This window comes from Alligator mississippiensis, chromosome 6 (genome assembly GCF_030867095.1).
Source record: "Alligator mississippiensis isolate rAllMis1 chromosome 6, rAllMis1, whole genome shotgun sequence".
NCBI classification, from domain to species: domain Eukaryota; kingdom Metazoa; phylum Chordata; order Crocodylia; family Alligatoridae; genus Alligator; species Alligator mississippiensis.
In genome coordinates, this window is record NC_081829.1 from 5,532,402 (window position 1) to 5,551,875 (window position 19,474).

Sequence of the window (19,474 nt, forward strand, 5' to 3'; positions counted from 1 at the left end):
TATCTTGTATTCTTGACTGCCTTTCCACCCCTGTGTAATTACTTAGAATATTGCAGTTGGGGCTGTGATGAAGTTCAAAACCCTGTCTGAGACATAGAACCAAACCGTGTGTAAAAGTCTGACTTCAGTTACCTTTTTAGGTTTAAAAAAATTAAGCTCCAAGTCATGGCGACAGGAAATCATGTTCCTGGGGTTTGTAACAATAAGCTTGGAGTGGTGGTTCTGTCTGACGCTGCTTTTCTTCCCCTCTGCCCGTAGGAGGGAGTGATCACAAGAGAAATGGTGGAAATGCTCTTCTCAGATGATTCTGACCTACAGTTAGCAACTACTCAGAAATTCAGGAAATTGCTCTCAAAAGGTAAAAGCTGAGCTGCTGCTCTTGGCTGTATTGTAAGCTGTTTGAGGCAGATTGTCTAAAACATTTGTGATGCTATTCTTGGTATTAATATTGCTGTTTTAAGGGACGGGTTCCATCTAATGCAACGGGCTTGCAATCCTGTCGCTTTTCAGTTAGCACTGGGAGGAGGGGATGGGACTATGATCTCCTTGTGTGGCCATCTCTTTGGTTTTAAACATGTAGAAGATGCCCTATTGCCTTGTAACTGGATGGGCTGTACAGAAAGCTTTCTGTTGGATAGTTCTCCTGTCCAGTGCAAGTACAACTTTAAATGGTGAAAGTGGATTTAGCAATGAAAGAGGTCACTTGTTTTCTACTAAAATACCCTTTTGACCCTGTTGTGTACTTGCAGAGCCGAATCCTCCAATAGATGAAGTGATAAACACTTTGGGAGTGGTGGACAGATTTGTTGAATTCCTAAAGAGAAGTGAAAATTGCACACTACAGGTAAAGGAGAGTACTGTGAAGGACAAATAGCACTTCCCTCTGCTGAGCTCTGATGTTTAACCCTTAACAGCCAGCTTGGAAAGGTGGTGGCTTTAGAGCTTAGACACTACAGATCACATGTAGCTTTTTGGAGAGGATTGCATGTTCTCTTGACTACAGCAGGCTGTCAGAGTTGATTGCTACCATCACCATCCTCCTTTCAGGAAGCCCTATACCCTAGGGATCAGTCTTCCAGAAGATTTGAAGTTGGTTAAAGCCCTTCAAGAAAGGCAGATAACAGTAACATGCAGTTTGGCCTCACATGTGGTGAGGGCAACAAATGTCTCTCTGATGCCAGTCACAGGAGTAGGATGTAACAGCATTAGGCTTCCAAAGAGAAAACCCCTTTCTCTCATCTACTGTAGTTTGTGCCTCCAAGCCCTGGTCAGGGGCTGCTCTGAGCAGCTGGAGATGACTCTGAATTGGAGAGTGATCTCTCAGACTTTGTCGTGTGGTATTGCCCAGTTCACAATTCCTAGGATTGCCACTGACAGGAGAGTGAATTGCTGATCTGTCAAGCCCAAGAGAACAGTAATCCCCAGGAAAGATGACAAGATGCGCACTAGTGTGTTTTCACTGTTGGTGATCTGTGGACTGACCTTCCTTTTGCTTTGGGTGGGTGTGGCCAGGGTCTGTGATGTGAGTCAGTCCACCCTTCTCTATACCCTCAAAATTGTCAACAGCTTGCCTATATCTGACAGCTATTATATATAGTTATGCTTGCTGATCAGTCATCCAAACACTGTCCATACTAACCAGCCTGGGCAGGGGAGTTTAGCCCCATTAAACCATTTGTTTGCTTCAGTGCATATAAATCATGGACAAGTAAGGTTGGAAGGGCCCTTGGGAGTCCATACAGTCCAACCCCCTGCCGGAGGCAAAATCATTCCTATATAAATCTTCCTAGATGAGATGGGAGCAGTAAAGGCTCTAAAACTAATAGCAAATGGTGTGCCATATCAGGATTGTTCTGCTTATGGTATTGTTGCTGGTCTCTCTTTTCAGTTTGAAGCAGCATGGGCGTTGACAAATATCGCATCAGGAACCTCTCAACAAACAAAAATAGTCATTGAAGCTGGGGCAGTTCCTATCTTTATAGAGCTGTTAAACTCTGATTTTGAAGATGTCCAAGAACAGGTAAAGTTCACCTTGTTTTTAATGGATTTTTTTTTTTTAAGGGGCGGGGGAAAGGTGCACAACTCTTGTGCATAGAGAGCGTCAAAGTTTGTTTGAAATAAGTGTAGCTCTCTGGTGACTGGCTTCATGCAGTAATTCCTGTACTGGTTACTTGGAGTTGCAAAGTATGCCTGTAACTCAATACCCTCTTCTTCCTCCGTTCAGAAACTGTGAATGGTAAAACTGTTGTTCTTTTCTTCCAGGCTGTCTGGGCATTGGGGAACATTGCTGGAGACAGCTCTGTGTGTAGAGATTATGTCCTTAACTGCGCTATTCTTCCTCCCTTGTTAATGTAAGTAACCATAAATACTTGCAGCATAGTTCTTGAAGGTCCATTTTACTAAAGCAGAGTAACATCCTGCTATGAGAACCGGGTGGCCAGAACCACCTACCTGTGTGCTAATATTCTTTGGGAATAAAATTCAGTTTGCAAATTGGTATATTAGAAAGGTAGTAGTACTTAAATCATAACTGATAAAGCTTTGGCAGATGGTTTGCCTTCTCACAAATCATTATGCCTGCTGTGAACTGTACGTGAGCACTGTCACAGCTTGCCAGACAGCCTTTCTGAAGTTATGGGGCCTATCACTTTAGAAGTGCCTGAGCTGTAAGTACAGAGAACAGTTCCTGGAGGGATACAGTTACACCAGCTTTCAGGAACTGATTGGATTAATTTTGAAAGAATCAGTCTAGGGTTGAGAAGGTCTTCACACACCATATAAATCAGAAATCCTGACACTGCCTCAGTATGTTAGCTGAGTTGTCTGTCTATTTCTAGGCAGGGTGCTTTCAAGTACTAGTCATATTTTATTCTTGTCAGGATCGTTTTAAATTGCTCTTGATGAGGTAGTAGCAACAAGATAAGAGAAGAGCACATTGTAGGGGACAAAATTTTAAGTCGCTTCTGACACTAGTGTTTGACTTCAGGATGCCAAAGACCAAGCAGATAACTCTCTGCTGTCCAGACACCAAGGGAAAGGGTTTTTGTTTGTGGTGGTGGCCACATTGTAGAAAGACTGGTAAAAGGAGTTGGTTGTAGCTTGGGAGGGACAATATTGCACCATCCCATTTTCTGGCAGAGGTCTGCAGACTGGATGACAAAGATTCTCACTGCCCATAAATCATAAAGCACAGAGAATAAGCTGCTTATGGCTGGCCAACTGGCTGGTGACCACCCTCTAAGATATTTAAGATTATTTAGTTTCTAAAAACTGTCAGTCTGTCCATCCTGTCAGCAAGAGTGTCTTTCATGCTAGCAATGTGGACAGAGATTTGTGGCAGAAATGCCAATTTAACGAGATGTTCACATGAAGTATTTGGATTAAATGGTGTACAGCTATGTGGCCTTTGAAGGTGTTGCAAGGGATTGTTTTATAGAGGCATAGAGCTGTTGTCCTCAGGTGAAGATAAAATTGAGTTCCTGGCTTCTTGTGGTCACTGGAGATTCATAGATTGCAAGGGACCTCACAAGATCATTGGGTCCAGCCCCCTTGCACTAGGCAGGAAAGACAGCTGGGGTCAGGTGACTGTCCAGTCTCCTCTTGAAGATTTCCAGGGCAGGTGATTGCACCACCTCTGGGAGGAATTTATTCCACAGTATAGACGCACTAACTGTGAAGAAGTACTTCCTAGTGTTAAACCTGAACCAGTCTTCCAGGAGTTTGTAGCCATTACTCCTGGTTTTCCCCAAGTGTGGTTTGGTGAACAGTTGTTTTCTGAGCCCTTGATGTATTCCCCTAATGTAGCGGTAAGCTGCTACCAAGTCCCTCTCAGCCTTCTCTTTTTTTAGGCTGAAGAGGCCCAAGTCCCTCAGCCTTTCCTCATATGGCTTGCCTTGCAAGTTTCTGATCATACGGGTGGCTCTTTAGGGCCAGATCAGTGGCCCTCTCAGAATAGGTGCACTTACCTGACTAGATTCAGGCTCAGAGAAGCTGTATTCTGCTAGCCTGAACATTCCCATCTGCAATTTTGTTTGAAGACTGTGCTTGCTTTCTGTCTAGAGTTGCTTTGCGCTGTGAAACAACAGCATTTGTTTCTGTCTTGGGGGTAGATGCACTGCATCTTTTTTTTTTTTTTATGCTCAAAATGAAAGGTTTGGGTGAAATACCATAGTCTGAAGAACAGGTTCTCAAGCAGTGCAACTTTTTTTTTCTGACCTCTTGAATTTGCATTCTGTTCCCTCACTGCAAATCATCTGTTTGTTTAAAGGCACTTTGAGCTATGGCTTGGCAGTGTAATGCATGATTATTCTCTTCCTAGGCTTCTCACAAAGTCCACCAGGTTGACAATGACTCGAAATGCTGTCTGGGCCTTGTCAAACTTGTGCAGAGGGAAGAACCCACCACCTGAATTCGACAAGGTGAGGAAATGAAGCCTTACTTTTCTTGGCAGACAAAGGTGGTTGGGAAAAAGGGCCCTGGTTCATCAAGGCAACAAGGTCTAAATATTAAAGCTGATCAGAAAAAGTCTGAAGACAAACCAGGACGTTCTGACTTTTTTCAACACGCAAACACCTGATAGCAATGCTTCCATTTATTGACGGGGTCCCATCTCACCCTTCCTGCCTGTGAGACCTGCCTAGTCTCTTTCCAGGAGGTCCACCTGCTAGACCTCTGAGTCGGGGACCCCCACCCCCTCAGCCTTCCAGGGCTTAGCTTATGCACTGACCAGGAGACAGGACTCTTTTTGTAGGACTGTGTTCCAAATGTGAACAAAACAAAATGCTGAAGTATTCCATTCCTATCCAGTGGAAGCCTTTCTTTCAGAACAGCTTTAGTTCCTTATGAACTGTGGAAGTCCTCTTCTCTCTGCCCCTTCCCTTTGGTTGTCAGTGTCATCTTAAAAAATGGCAGAAGGCAGGGTAGATTTGCATGTTATATGTTAGACTAACTAGATCAGAGAGAGAGAGGTTATTGTAAGCAGAAGGTGTACTTCATCAGAGGCTATGAAGGGACATTTCTGCTTCCTGAAGTCCCTTCGTGGTGTCTGATGAAGTAAGGCCTCTGCTTACGAAAGCATATGCTATACATATCTGATCTAGTTAGCCTATAAGGCCACATCCAGATGCACCACAAACCATACATGCCTGCACTGTAAACCTCTTTGCAGTACCACAAACTGCATGCCTTGCACATTAAACGATGTGCTGTGCTGCTAATTTGCAGTGCTGGGGCAAAAGTATGGAGGGGCGGGCGGAGCAGTGGTACACCGTTATGTAGATACAAGGTATAGGGACAGCTTGCATGAGAATGGTACCTGCTTTTCAGAATGTGGACTCTGTCCAGTTGCTGCTGTACCCCCTAACCTTTTGGGATGAGCTGACCCCTTATCTTGGCTTGGTGTTTAAATGTGTTATACCTTGTAGCTGAAGAGGCTAAAGTTATGTGAACCACACAGAAAAGCTGCAGTCAAAGTTGCACTATAACATCAGCAGCTCTGGCTACTTGTCTGAGCTGGCCAATGAGCAGTATAGCTAAGATCCTACATCCATAACTGATTACCAGTCTGGGTTTCAAAATGGTTCTGAACTGTTTCTGGACTCTGACTGTGTGAAAATCCCAATATGATTCTTGCATTAATCCAAGCAGTGGCCTCAGGGTCACTGTTCTCTCTCTGTGCCAGTCAGCACAGCTAGGTCTTATCTACACACACAGCTTTGGGGCTTTTTGTCCAGAAACCTTTCTAACTCTTTTCTTCGGGGTGGGGGGGGATGGTGACTCCTTTATAGGTGTCTCCCTGCTTGCCGGTGTTGTCCAGATTATTATTCAGCAGCGACTCTGACTTGCTGGCAGATGCATGCTGGGCGCTCTCCTACTTATCAGATGGCCCCAATGAGAAGATCCAAGCAGTAATAGACTCTGGAGTGTGCCGACGACTGGTGGAACTGTTAATGTGAGTATCTGGGGCAAAGACCTAACTGAACTGCCTCTCTGAACATGGAGGTTGGCTTATCTTTGTATACCTTTTGTTTATGGAGGTAAAACTTCTACAGCACTAACAGGATGATATAGTAACAAGGGTGTGTGGGAGCATCTGCCATTTGGGGACTACACGCCAGCGTTCTTTCTTACGTAGAAGAATGTTTCATGCAGTCCAGGGGATATTTCTAGTGTAATGCACTAGCTTCATCCTTGCACTCAGGGCCAGGATTTATGCATATAAGTATGTAGGACGTGGTTCGTGCCAGGCAATGCAGTGAGCCTGTGTTCTTTTAATGCTTTTAAAATGTGTTTACAGACTTTTTTTATAAAGTAAAGGACAGATTAGAGTATAAGGACAAAAATACCTAGCAAAAAAATAAGCAAGGTTTTCCATACTGTTGACCAGTAATTCAGTACACTACTTCTGATCTGTTTGTGGTGATCAGTTCAAAGCCCGCACGTTGCAAAATGAAGGCTTTGTAGAGTAGGCAGACTTTCAAAGGGGTTTTGGATTCAAATAGCAAAGTATTCTGATTGGACCATTAACTGAATACCACTGCATTAGGAAGGGGCGTACAAGAAGGTGCAGACCTAATAATGACTTGCAGGTGAAAAGGAAACCATTTATGCTGGAGCTTCTTTGTAATGGATAAAGAAAGCTGTCCTCTTCCCTGTGTGAGCAAGGACCGTCTGTGGGGTTTGAACGTGTTTTGCTGCTTGTGGCTATTTGTGTGGTAGCAGAGGAGGAGGTGGGATTCTTAGTGCATGGAAGATGACTGGAGTTTAACCCTCTCGCTCTTCTTCCTATAGGCACAACGACTATAAAGTGGCTTCTCCAGCCTTGCGAGCTGTAGGCAACATTGTGACGGGTGATGACATCCAGACCCAGGTGAGGAGCATGACTGACTTGTATTCAGGTCCAAGTGAGGAAAGGAGCTAGAAAGTACCAAATCCTCATCCCCACTGAGGAGGGTAGATCCTTGCTATAAATCCATTATCGGAGCACTGTCGAGAAACAGTCTGGCTTGGAACACCCTGTCTCTCTAAAGCAGTGATTTTTTTTTTTCAACTTTTTTGTACCTGCTTGTAAACATTGGCCAATTCCAACCCAGTGCCCTTCACTCCTGACCCACTGGCCCCAGCCCCCCAGTGTGTGGGGCAGGGGATGGGTGTGTGGGGCAAAGCAGGGTGTATGTGGAGCAGGGGAGGCCCAAAGCAGCCCCTTGCAGGCTACAACTCTGCCAACATTTTTAAAGTTTTTGATCATGACCCTTTCATATATTCTGGCGACCCAGTTTTTGGGTCGTGATCCATGAGTTGAGAAACACTGCTTTAAAGCAAGCGTGGCTTTGTCAGCAGATGACTTGCAGACAAATGCTAGCATGGTCTTAATGGAAAAGGACAGCCTGGGTTGATGCAGCCTATGCTTGGGGAGAGGTAGGAGAGCCTCAGTGTATACTAGCCCTACTAACAGTGGTGAAATGAAGGGTTTCAAACAGGTGTTACTCTGCAGTGCCTTCTAACATAGTAATAAATGGCACGGGTTGAGGCTGCAATGATAAAATGCCTGTCTGCTTCCAGATCAGGCTGATAAATGTGATGGCTCGCAGTCTATAGTAATGTGTTGCAGTCAGTATTTTGTCAAGGGGGAAGTCTTGACTCCAGTCACAGAAACTTCATCCTTTTGGTGTCCAAGCGGAGGTCTAGGTCATCTTTGAGGAGCAAGATGCAGCAGCAGAAGGTTTGCTTCTCCCTTTGTGTCCTGTCCCCCAAATGCCACTTCCCCCTTTGGAACTGGAATGTCTCCTCAAGAATAGGAAAGTACTCTTTCCCCCTAGCGGTACACAATGGAATATCTTATTCACAGGCAGGTCTCTGGCAAGAGAATAAGTTTCTTTATAAGACTCTGAAGGTCTCTAAACCTTGTATCAGACTGTATGAGAAGCACAGGAAAGCAATAACTAAGTGTTGAAATTAATGGTGTGGTCTTGCCCTTTGTTTTTAATTCTCTTCAGGTGATCCTGAACTGCTCAGCTCTGCCCTGCCTCCTTCATTTATTAAGCAGCCCCAAGGAGTCAATCCGGAAAGAAGCTTGCTGGACCATTTCTAACATCACAGCTGGAAACAGGGCGCAAATACAGGTACAGCTTCTGGAGTCCTCTCTGGGCTGATCTGTGATGCTGCTTAGTTTTGTGAAAATAGCACTGAGATCAGCTTATCTGTTTGGGTTTTTTAATATGTATTCAAAGGCCTTTATACTCCAGTTCCCCCTTTCCAGAGAAGTTAATTCCAGGTATAGTTAAAATAACTGGCACACTTGATTGAATCTAGATGTTGCTAGACATCTAAGCAAGACAATCTGTTCCTGCAAAGACAGGCTGGTTTGGAAATGAGCTCTGAGAATCTGATCCTTGAGTGAATAAGGGGAAGGGGGATTGCATCCATCTCTTCTCTGTCTTTCCAGAGTTGGTGTATACCTAGGGTGCTCCTTTAAATGGGGACACGTTGTTAGATTTAAAGAATTAAGGACCTAAATCTAAAGATCTAGACAGGACTCAAAGTCCTTCCATGATGCTAATGCAATAATAAGGGGCTCTGCTTGCCATTCTTGCTATGCAATTGAAAGTCTTATGATTGATAACACGTGGCAGAGAAAGTGTGTTTGCATCCTTTCCATTGATACCAGAGTTGGGTGGGTAAGGGGAGAAGTATGTGTTCCACAGCTTGATTGTCTTTTATGTGCCGTGTTGCCAGATCTAAATACTACTTGCTGCTCCTCTCCTCAGGCAGTCATAGATGCTAACATATTCCCAGTGCTGATAGAAATCTTACAGAAAGCAGAGTTCCGTACGAGGAAAGAGGCAGCATGGGCTATTACGAACGCAACATCGGGAGGAACACCAGAACAGATCAGGTATGTAGAGGAGTTGCTCTCATCTGTCCTCTGCCTCTGAAGCGATAGGTGTTGTGGAGAACTGTTTTGCCATCAGCATTTGCTGTGGCTCCCAGTACCATCTATCTTTGATCTCTGAAGAGAAGCTCCAGGATGCATCTTGAGACTTAACGTATCTCCTGTCAAAGACTGCATGTCTACGCTGTAGCCATTCAAGAGGGGATAACTTACTGGTGCTGGTTTTGGTTTCTGCTCACCATGGAATGATGCATTAGTATAGAACATTTCAGGAGTGTGCCATTATCAGGCTGCCACAGGGTGCAGTTGCGTAAAACTGGATTTTGTGGAAGGAGAGACCAAGAGGCTCACTTCTGAAGTGGAGCAGAGTTTTATCTGCATCTCCCCGCTGGCTTTGACAGTTGTATGGCTAATATCTGAACATAAGCGCTGTCAAGAATTGTGTGGGTATGTTACTTCTAACAGAGGCCTGTTTTAGAAGATTTAAAAATGAATGTTTTGTGAGGAACTTCCCTCTGAACGCCAGCTGATTTAACTGATGCTTGTAGGTGTGTGGGTTTGAGAGACTGTATAGGATTTTAAAGACCTACCAAGAGCCTCAACACTAACTGGTGTTCAGCAGATTTTCTGGTCATCTGTGTGTTAAAAGTATGTGGTGCAGAGTAACTTTTCTTTAGGTATATAACATCTGTTGAGCCATATTTTGGTTTCAAACATCTTGTGCCATGCAAAGAGTGGGTTTACAGGCCTTCTAATTTTGGAAGCATTGGATGTGCATCATTTGCATGAAACCATGTTAGCAGCTTGCTTCTGATACAAAGCAAAGCCCAAAGAAGCACCAAAAACTTCCTTTTCTCTCCTCCCGTGCCCGCCACCTGGCAATGCATCAAGCATTTGCCTTGGTTTAAAATATTCTTTCAAACATATGAAATATGAAAATTGTATTAAATGAGATTTGAGAAGCCCTTGTAATGTTATTGCTTCTCTAAGTTCACCTACATTAGCTTTAATTTCTTTTCTTGTGCAATATGGATTCTTTATACGCAGGCCTGCTAAGAACACTTTTACATTACTAAACAGACCAGCAGGAAAATGGTATTCAAGAATAAATAGATGTGGGGGGCTTGATATCTGAAAATTATTGGAATAACACATACCTGGGCTGTAAGTTTGACACCCTTGGGCTAAGCCATTAAAAGTACATTGTAAAGTCACTAAATCCGGTCATGTGTCACTGGAATTAGTCATGAATGCATTTGTCAGTTTAGTGTGCTGATGCTACAAGTGATACAGACTAACATGGCTTCACAGTTTCCTTTTTTTGCTGTTCAGGCAACTTGGACAGGCAGGCAAGGCCAGATCCAACTTGCTCTTTTAAAATAGCAAGCTGTGTTTTGAGGTGCTCAGCTGCATCTTCAGATCCCACTGACTTCAATGGGGATTAAGTACTGGAAAACTAAATAGGAGTCCTGACTTTGTTTTAAGTACAGCCATCTAAGCACCGGGTTTGAGAAGCAGTGGTGAGGATGGATAGGTTCTGTTAGCTGGTACTTTACAGAAACTTTTTTGTTTTAACCTGCCTTTGTCTCTCCTAAACCCCCTGAATTTACCACGGTATCCATTTCCCATCTGGCAAAATGGAAGGCTTACCTTCCCTGTGCTTTCTGTACAGGTACCTAGTAAACTTGGGGTGCATCAAACCTCTCTGTGACCTGCTGACTGTCATGGACTCCAAGATTGTTCAAGTGGCCTTGAATGGTCTGGAAAATATCCTGCGGCTTGGTGAGCAGGAAGCCAAGCAAAGTGGCACAGGCATCAACCCCTACTGCAGCCTCATTGAGGAGGCATATGGTGAGTGGCTGCCAATGGCCTAGTGGCTGTTGGTGTTCTACCTACTGTAATAAAAGGTAATGTAGAAGGTGGCTTGGAAGATGCTGCTCACAATTGTATTCCATTTTCTCTGAGTATTTGCGTGGGAGGGGGGCTCTACAAGTTCTCTCTAACCCAATATTGGCTTGTAGAAGTGTAAGCTTTCACAACCCCTAGCTCACTTCATCAGATGGATGATGAAATGAGCTCAGAGTGACAAAAGCTTACGTATCTCTGATTTAGCCCCTTAATGAAAATTTTTAAGATCTGTTAGCTCCTGTCATGAAGATGTTACCCTGTAAATTCCACCACTCTTGCCACTTGTCTGTCTCTCCAAAGCACAGGCTCCTTCGGGTGAAGAGCTGTCCTCATTTTGTTTGTCAAAAATGCCCGCTGCACAGTGGACAGGACACCTGTCAGTGATCTGACCAGTGAGACACGTGCCTTGTGGCCAGACTCCAAATAGGGACTGCTGTGCTGCTTACTGAAAACTTACTCCAACCCCTTAGATCAAGATGGTCAGTGGTTAAATCCAGAAGCAGTTCAGAAGCAGTGGGGCTACATTTGCTTTAGATATTCTAGCCTGTGGGCAAAAGGCAAAGTAAGCAAATGGTGCCTAAGTGGCACCATGTGGTTACAAGTTGTGAAGGATGGGTGGAGGGCAGGAGTTCATGCGCCGATTTCCTTCAGTTTTGCCCCACCCCATTTTCTCTCTCTCTCTCTCCCCCCTTGCTTTTCCCCCCACCCCCCAGGCTTGGATAAGATTGAATTTCTGCAGAGCCATGAGAACCAGGAGATCTACCAGAAGGCCTTTGACCTGATCGAGCACTACTTTGGAGTAGAGGACGACGATGCCGCCCTGGCTCCCCAGGTAGACGAGAACCAGCAGCAATTCATCTTCCAGCAACCTGAGGCCCCCATGGAAGGCTTCCAGCTATAATGTGACCAGAGAGGAAAAGAACACCACAAACTTGCCAGAAAGCAACTGGGAGAAGCCAGATAGTCTCATCCCCCCTCCTTACAAACAGAAGGAGCCAAACACCCATTCCACCTGTTAGGAATCAAGTCCTCCTCCTTCAGAAAAAGCTAGAAGCAATGCTTTGTTTTCATGGAGAGAAGGAGATTTTTCTTACACATTTTCTTTCTTTTTTTATTTTTGCTGCTGCATACATGTCTTTAAGCAGGCACTGGGATGGAGGAAGGACACTGAGGTAACTGATGGCACCTCTCATTTTTCTTTGTGGTAATCTCCCAAACATCACTTTTTTTTTTTTTACCTCTGGTACTTAAATGAAATTTCAGCAGGGATGGGGTGGGGGCGTAGGTAAAAAGTGAAATCGGAAGTAAGCATTTTCTTCTGACAACATTAACCCTGGACGCTTGGGATGATCTATTTAAATTTTTTTTGCACATATTACTCTTTATTAAAGACTCTCTAATCTGCCAAGAGCAAAGTTTAGTCCCTGGCCTTTTCATGACCCTCCTTCAGCGGACAGCACCGTTGGACTTGGGCCCTGTTTTTCATGAAACATACTGTAAATGAACAAAGGAAAAATGGGAGGTTTCTCCCCGTTGCTGGGAAGACTTTTCTCGGGGAAGGATTTTTCCCTTTTGTTGTCTAAAAATATTATTTTTTTTTCTTTTTTTTAAGAACTGTTAGTGATATTTAAAGAAAAAGCAACAAAACCCCAAAGATGGTCTTTGTAAAGAGGTGGGGGAGCTGTCTGGGTGGTCTCTTTTTTTCTTTTTTTTTTTCCTTTTGAAAGAGGAAGCACAGCTGCCATTGCACAGGCTTCACTTGCGTTGCTACTGATTGAAGTCGCAGAACTGAAATGGTGAAAACCCGTCTTCATCCTTACTTGAAATTTGTTTTTTGGGGTTTTTTTTTTTCATGAGAACATGTTAAAAAGGTTTTTTTTGGCTTTTCTTTTGGATGGATGGGGTGGGGCGGGACTTTTTGTGGGGTGGGGAGAAAGAGCTACACTTGACAGCATTGTGTGCAGTGTTAACTTCAGTAACATAAGACCTGAGTTTTCAGGATTACCTCCTGCTCACAGTTGGATCATGTACATTTTACTTCAAAAAGAAGAGTCAAATCTCTGTATTTTTTATATATTATATATAGGTAGATATTTGTCTAATTGGGCTTCAGAGAAAAATATATATGAAATTTCTGTAATTTATGTAAATAGGATACTGTGAGGCAGGCATACCTGGAAATGATGGTCTGTAAACTCACTCACTGGTTGTCCTGCTTCTTTTCCTCTGTTCACTCATGTACTGTATAAGCAAACATAGAGTTGTCTTAAATTCCTCAACCAGACTGAGTTTACTTAACCAAGATTTGGTATCACATGTCATGTAGGCTGTGGAGAATACAAACACTTCTGAGACTTGAGGGATGGGCGTGGGGAGAAACATGGTCCCCTGAAGTGTCTTAATACAGACTTGTAGTGCAGACCCTCCCTATTGCTGTCTTAAGCAAATGCAAGCTTCGAAGCCTTTGAGAATGGAAATTCAAGTGGGTGAGAGACAAGCCTTGGTGCCAGTAATACAAAATCAAAAAAAATCTAATTTGACAAGTCCTTCATTGTTTGAAAACAAATAAACTACATCTGTGCATTTGACTGAGGCCTGGCTGTGGCTAGAGTGATATCTAATGTGTAAAGGTTTTACCACTTGCTACAGGACAGGTTTGGAGACAGGGTATTAGTATCAAGTGTAGCGTGGTGGAGAATCGTAGCCATAGAGTACTGGTGCTGTGCTACTGCAGTCAGTCTCTCTAGAAAATTAGTAAGGAGTGCAGGCTCTTGGGAAGCACACTGATGTTAGAAGCTCTATTTGGAAAAAAAATGAGGCCAAATCTTGTATTTAAAAATACGTATGGCTAGGGCTCATCAGGCTCCCTACGCTAGCCATTTGGCTTGTTTACATACCTCCCGTTGCCAATGCGAGTCTCCTCCCGTTGAGCAAAGTGGAGAGAAATCCAGGTAACCAACCTTTTAAAGGCTGGTTTTTGCCATCACTGAGAAGACTCGTTAATTGAAGCTTTTATGAAAAGAAGATTCATTGTGTAATTCAGTGTTACTAGGTATTGAGGTAGCTTTTTATAGAAGGGAGCGCATTAATTACACTTTTTTTTTCTTTAATGGAGGCACTTGACATTGCAATTGATGGAAGAGAGAGAAGCAGGAGAGAGCTGAATTTATATCCAAATTCAAGTCTTAAGTAGAAAACTAGACCTCACACTTCATCAGCATGTTGGCAGAGTACTCCTGGAATCTGATACAGCAATGTGGTGTTGGCATCATCCTAACTGCAATTGTCATCTTTCCTCTCATTCAGGGAAATGGGGTTTTGCCTGCCTAAATGAAACTAAAGCACCTGGATGCTTTTTGACAGGAGGGAGAAGTTTTTGTTCTCATGTACAAGGTAGTCTTGGAGAGAGCCCACCCCCATCTCCAGCTGGCTGTGGCAAAAGGGCATGTTATTCGGGCTGCTTTTAAACCTTGCAGGTAGCTTGGCCTGATCTGATCCCATGCAGTCAAGTGGTGTATCGGTAGACATTGCCAGCTGTTGAATGGGCTTCACTGTTCTGGTGATGGTCTTCAGCAGAACAACACTCACGTTTCCAGTTCTGTTGGAGGTTGTCCGGGTGAATTTTGCTAAATGCTTCTTTCTCTCATGTGGGATTGAACAGTTCTCCGGCCAGTGGAACCTTTTTCAGCCGGAGACCAACATGTTCAGTTGCATTTCCCCCCTTCTAGTCTTTGGACTAGTCGAATCCCGTCGGCCAAGGAAATAGCACAACTGTCCTTGGTTTTGAAACAGTCTCTCTGACTTCCTTCTGTTCCGCATCTCGGTTGCATGCATGCATGTATATGCAGTCCCTCATCAGGATGCGATATCTGCCACCAGGCAGACTTCAGTGGGTGGCTGAGAGCTGACTAATGCTGAACCCTGCTCAGTGAGCAGGTGTGCCTTGAATCGGTTCTCCAGAGTCTCCTCATCCGGCAAATGAAAGCCAGTAATTTATCCTTTCCCCAGATGGGTTCTGTGTGGAAACCTTACAGAGAAAATTTGAAAAGCCACTGAGCACGGTGGTCCGTGGTCCAATTCATTTACCTGATGACAGAGACATCTTGAAACTGCTATTACATCTGTCTGCTCTTTGGCATGGCAAATTGACCACAGTGCTATATTAGATTTGCGGTGAAAGGAGCATATCTTTCTAAGACGGGAATCTGATCCTTTTGTTTTCCTGTTAAGATGCAGGTGAAGCCAATGAAGTAACCTTTTGAGTTACCTACAGTAACTTTATTTTCCTGATGTAATGCACTTTTGAGGACGGGCGTTAGTTGCATTAGGCTGACCTCAGCCTTTTAAAAATGGGGCTCTGCTGCAGTTCTATTCACTGCAGTATGAAGGTGCATTTACATCTTTATTGCACAATCATCTTCTTTTTTTTTTTTTTTTTTTTTAAACGGGAGACTTGTTTCAGGGCAGAGATCGAGGTGATTCTACGGTACCTCACTTCAGAAAAACAAAGCTGTGGCAGCCACTGCAGAGGTAAGCACGGATTTTTGTTTCAACTAGCTCTGTTGCCTTGCTGCTGGGAGTAGCTTGCTTCTTCCTTGACAGCAGGCATCATTCCTGTTCAATGCAGTGCCTCGTTGGCTGATAACTCTTTAAGCTTTCTCTTAGCAACAGAGAGCCCAGGCCTCCTGTTGCAGCATTGTTTTTTCTGGAACTGATTTGGCAGCTTGTATGAAATGAGCCGATGGTTGGTTTAAAAAAAAAAAAAAAAAGGCACCAAGTAGCCCATCTCCCACTCTTCTTGCCTTCTCCCTGCAAGGCAGGATTAACCCTGATGAAAATTTGCTAGCGCCTGTCTTTTGCTGCTCCTTGACTAACTGGCAGGCTTGCTATTGTGTTCCAGCACCACTGTCTTTTCCTTTCTGGCATCCAGGCTTCCATCTCTGGTGGCCAATACAGATGTTATAAATGATGCATCTGTTGCCACCTGGCAATCTTTTCTTCTTCCAGCTAAACTTGGGAGAAGGGCATCACCTTTTTTGCTCTCTTGTGAATTGCAACTCTGGGTTTGGGGCTGGGGAACAGGCTTGGCTTTGAGAAAGCTGTTCCTTGCAGAGTGCAGGAGAACCTGACCTGCATAGCAACCTTTGTTGGTTCTTGGCATCACTTTAGGTGAGCCTTCCCCAGGCCCCAAGGTCCCTGTTTGGGGGTGTGCCATTTGATAGAGATATGTATATTTTTTTAACATTCACTTTTTTCCTGTGTTCAAACTACTTCAGTTTCATTTTCTTGGCTCACACAAGTGCCATGTGGATCTAGAAGAGGTGTTGAGGCTCAGCCATACATCTTATGGATCTGCTTTGAACAATCACTTTTATCAGTATTTCACTGCCATGCAATGGTGGCACTAGACTATGCTAACACATTCAGTTGACCTCAATGCTACTTGGGTGCTGTCAGCAACCTGAGCATCTTAAATCCTCTATTTCTACTGGCTTTTTTTATTTCAAATGTATATCCTCTGGGGCTGCTAGCCTGTAGTTGCTTGCTGGCACTTTCCAGGCTGTCTTGCCCCTACATAGACCATGATGCTCAATTCTGTAACTCTTTCAGGTAAATACATATGGTACCCAGTGGATGCTTGATATCAAGTCTGGCTTCATCATTCAGCTAGCAGAGGGACTTTTGACCACTGGGGCTGGTGAGGTTGTCTTTTTTTTCCTCCTGTTACCTAGAGGAAAAAGCTCTGTAACCCAGAGAGAAGGCTGTACGGGCATAGAAGATACTGGGGGTTGCTTGAGGATCCTTCCTCAAACTGATGCATTGTTTTTCCAACTAAGTGCTTTTGTTGTTGGCGCTCTAGTATTTAATACTTGACCATGGCAGAAAACAGACAATTGCACCTCCTTGAAGCGTTTGATTAAAGCTTAATCTGTACAAACGATGCTGGGTCCCTTGCCTTGGTTTCCTGCCATGATCTCTTCTGCACGTGTCATAACTTGAAGGACTCTTGAGTTTTAGTTCTCAAATCCTGCCTCAGCCTCTCCTCTTCAACAGTTCCTCAGACAGCACAGCCTTTTTTCCCAGCAGTTGTTGGCTTTGCCTGACATTCTGGCAGTCCAGTCTGCATTCGTGAATGTTCGGGCCTTCTTTACAAGGGGTGGCAATGACCACTACAGCCACTGTGTTTTGAACTGAGTCCCAAAATGTGATGGGATTATAACACTATAGCTGTCAAACTTTGAAAGATATAGTGAGGCAAAGGTCTAGGCATAAGGACTAATCTGAATTTTGCCATTTGTCCTAGATTTAGACCAGTCTGGCTTTAATTTGATCCCATATTAACCTACGTTAGGGAAAGCCATGCTAGTATGGTGCACTTATCAACAAAATACTTCTCTTGATTGGTCTTCAAAGGAATTTGAGTTGGGAAATTGGAAGACTCAGTGCTGCTTGGTAGGAACCATTCTGCCCTTTGACTAATGCAGCAAGTGAAGGTTTTTCCTCCCTGAAGTTTTGTCAGCTTGTCTTGGGATGTACGTGCTGCAATCTTTCTGTCTGTTTGCTATTCTAGAAGCACAGCAGCCCGTGTGCAGTAATGCAAAGCAGTCCTAGCACTGAGCTTGCACTCTTGATGGCAGTCTCCTTCTGAAAATGTAATTGCATCTGGCTGTCATCTAAGTGATGAGTGGGGTGGCTGGGGTTAGAGGCTGCTGATTCATACGAGAGCAGTCCCTTTGGACTGACTCATGAAGAGCCATTTAAGTGCACAACATCCCAGACTACTTGCGTCTCCAACTGTGCATGTTGGAAACCACTAGAATTTAGCCTAGAGCTCTGAATAGCTTTCATCTTCTGGCCCTTTGTAAAGCTGAGTCATAATTAGTATCAAAGACTAGGTTTGGGTCTAAGATTTCTTTCTTTAGCACATGGAGTGGGGTGTTTCATTCCCTAGGTTTAGCACAGGGTTTCAGCTTGGATCCAGGAGGGTTCACATCACACCCCCCCTCTCCCCAATCCATTAAGATTTGACCCTTGTTCTTGTCCCATACAATACAGATCACTGTATTCAGAATATGCAGTTGCTGTTGGCAAAAGAGCTGGTGCAGTAACTTCAAGAGACCCTTCCCTGTGAAGCGGGCTGAGCCCTTTGTTGAAGGACAACCTGTAAGCGATAGTAGAACTTAGATGTGCAGTAATATTTGGGTTCTTGCTTTCCTCATTGTCTATGCAATTGGTGTGGGAATAAATGAAGGGTAACTCATCAACAGCATAGGGCCTTTCATCAACAGTCTGTTTTCCAGACCAATCTGGTGAAATATTTTTCTTTTTTCTTTTCTTTTCTTTTTTTTTTTTTTTTAAATAAGAATGGGACTTTTGCAAACAGTGCTGTGGCCGTTGGCAAACTGTGAATTGGGATTTTCTTTTGGGGGGGAGGGGGAGGGGTGGAAACCAGATCAGACCAGTAGCTACTGTAACACTGGCTAGAAAAAGATTCACTGAAGTGTGAATGGCGCTTTGGAAACCTTTTGTCTCCTGGATCCTTCACAGAAAAGAAGCTGGAGACTTGTCCTTTTTTTGTGTTTTTTTTTTTTTTTTTTTTTTTTTTTAAGAAGCAACCAGTTACAAACCCCATGAATGGTACTTATGTACTTATATTCTGTTACGTAAGTGCATGTCAGAGCATTAAACCACACATGGCCACACCCTGGAGTGGAGCTGGTGAGAGATTCTTTTTTTAAGTTTATTTTTCATTTACTAACCAGCTCATGTATGGGTTGCATTATAGAGCTGCGAGCACGTGTGGCAAAAGCAAGGGCAGTGGTAAGTTGTGGTTGCGGTACAGCGTTCAGACACCTGAATGCAGGACTTCCTGTAGCCACTGCAGTATCTTAAGGCTTTTTTTTTTTTTCTTCTTCTCCGAGTAAGGATTTTTTTTTATTTATTTATTTTTTTTAAATGAAGCCAAATACTATGGTTCTCTTCAGTGAGTCCCCCTTTAAAGCTACGGCATAGCTGTACCATGGTGGATTGAGAGGATGCCCACCCGACTCTAGAACAGACTAGCCGGCTTGATATGGAGTTGAAAGTGTGTTTCTCTTAGGTTTCCAACACTGTAACAGATGCAACATAAATAAAGAACCTGTTCCACAATCCCGGATACTGGGCGACTCTGGATTCTTTTATGAAACTTTGGGCATCGCCCCTGTGCCAGCGGGGGCCCGGGCTAAAGCCTGTCTATGTACACGGGGAACTTACCTGGGAATGGATTGGCAGAGGTGTGTGTGATTAATGTCCAAACAGAAGGGGTGAAACAGGCCTCGGCCTCTGCTTTCTTTAAACCTAAGCAGTAGCTGTACATGCCGGTCCTTCGTGCCAATAAACCGCAGTGTCCAGCTAGTGGGCTGCTCCCGCCGTCTCCGGCCCCACGGGGAAGGGATAAGTCCAATAACGCCGCCATCTTCAGACCCTCCCTTCCTTCCCCCAGCCCAGCCAAGCTTCGACCCTATCCCGCCTCGCTGTAGCTATGCAGAGGGAACGCTGCATACGTTTTATTTAATTTATTGGATTTAATGGGAGCGGCTCCACAGCTTTCCTGCGCGGGCCCTGGGGCAGGTGTTCATGTGAGAGCAGGATCCTGTAGAAGCCAGCTCCCACCTGGGTCCACGTTAAGCACTG

At 44.2% G+C, this 19,474-nt stretch overlaps 1 protein-coding gene across 1 annotated transcript in view; it reads left to right on the forward strand.

The window, feature by feature from the left end:
* The window catches only part of KPNA6 (karyopherin subunit alpha 6), a 36,735-nt gene extending 17,779 nt beyond the window's left edge, over window positions 1–18,956 (forward strand). The window contains exons 4-14 of the mRNA XM_006274802.4: window positions 259–358; window positions 750–844; window positions 1,889–2,020; window positions 2,263–2,351; window positions 4,319–4,418; window positions 5,787–5,950; window positions 6,790–6,868; window positions 7,995–8,120; window positions 8,766–8,893; window positions 10,563–10,741; window positions 11,512–18,956. Coding sequence (XP_006274864.1) covers window positions 259–358; window positions 750–844; window positions 1,889–2,020; window positions 2,263–2,351; window positions 4,319–4,418; window positions 5,787–5,950; window positions 6,790–6,868; window positions 7,995–8,120; window positions 8,766–8,893; window positions 10,563–10,741; window positions 11,512–11,699 — 1,380 coding nt within the window. The 3' untranslated portion in view covers window positions 11,700–18,956. The remainder of the gene's footprint in view (window positions 1–258; window positions 359–749; window positions 845–1,888; window positions 2,021–2,262; window positions 2,352–4,318; window positions 4,419–5,786; window positions 5,951–6,789; window positions 6,869–7,994; window positions 8,121–8,765; window positions 8,894–10,562; window positions 10,742–11,511) is intronic.
* The last annotated feature ends 518 nt before the right edge of the window (window positions 18,957–19,474 follow it).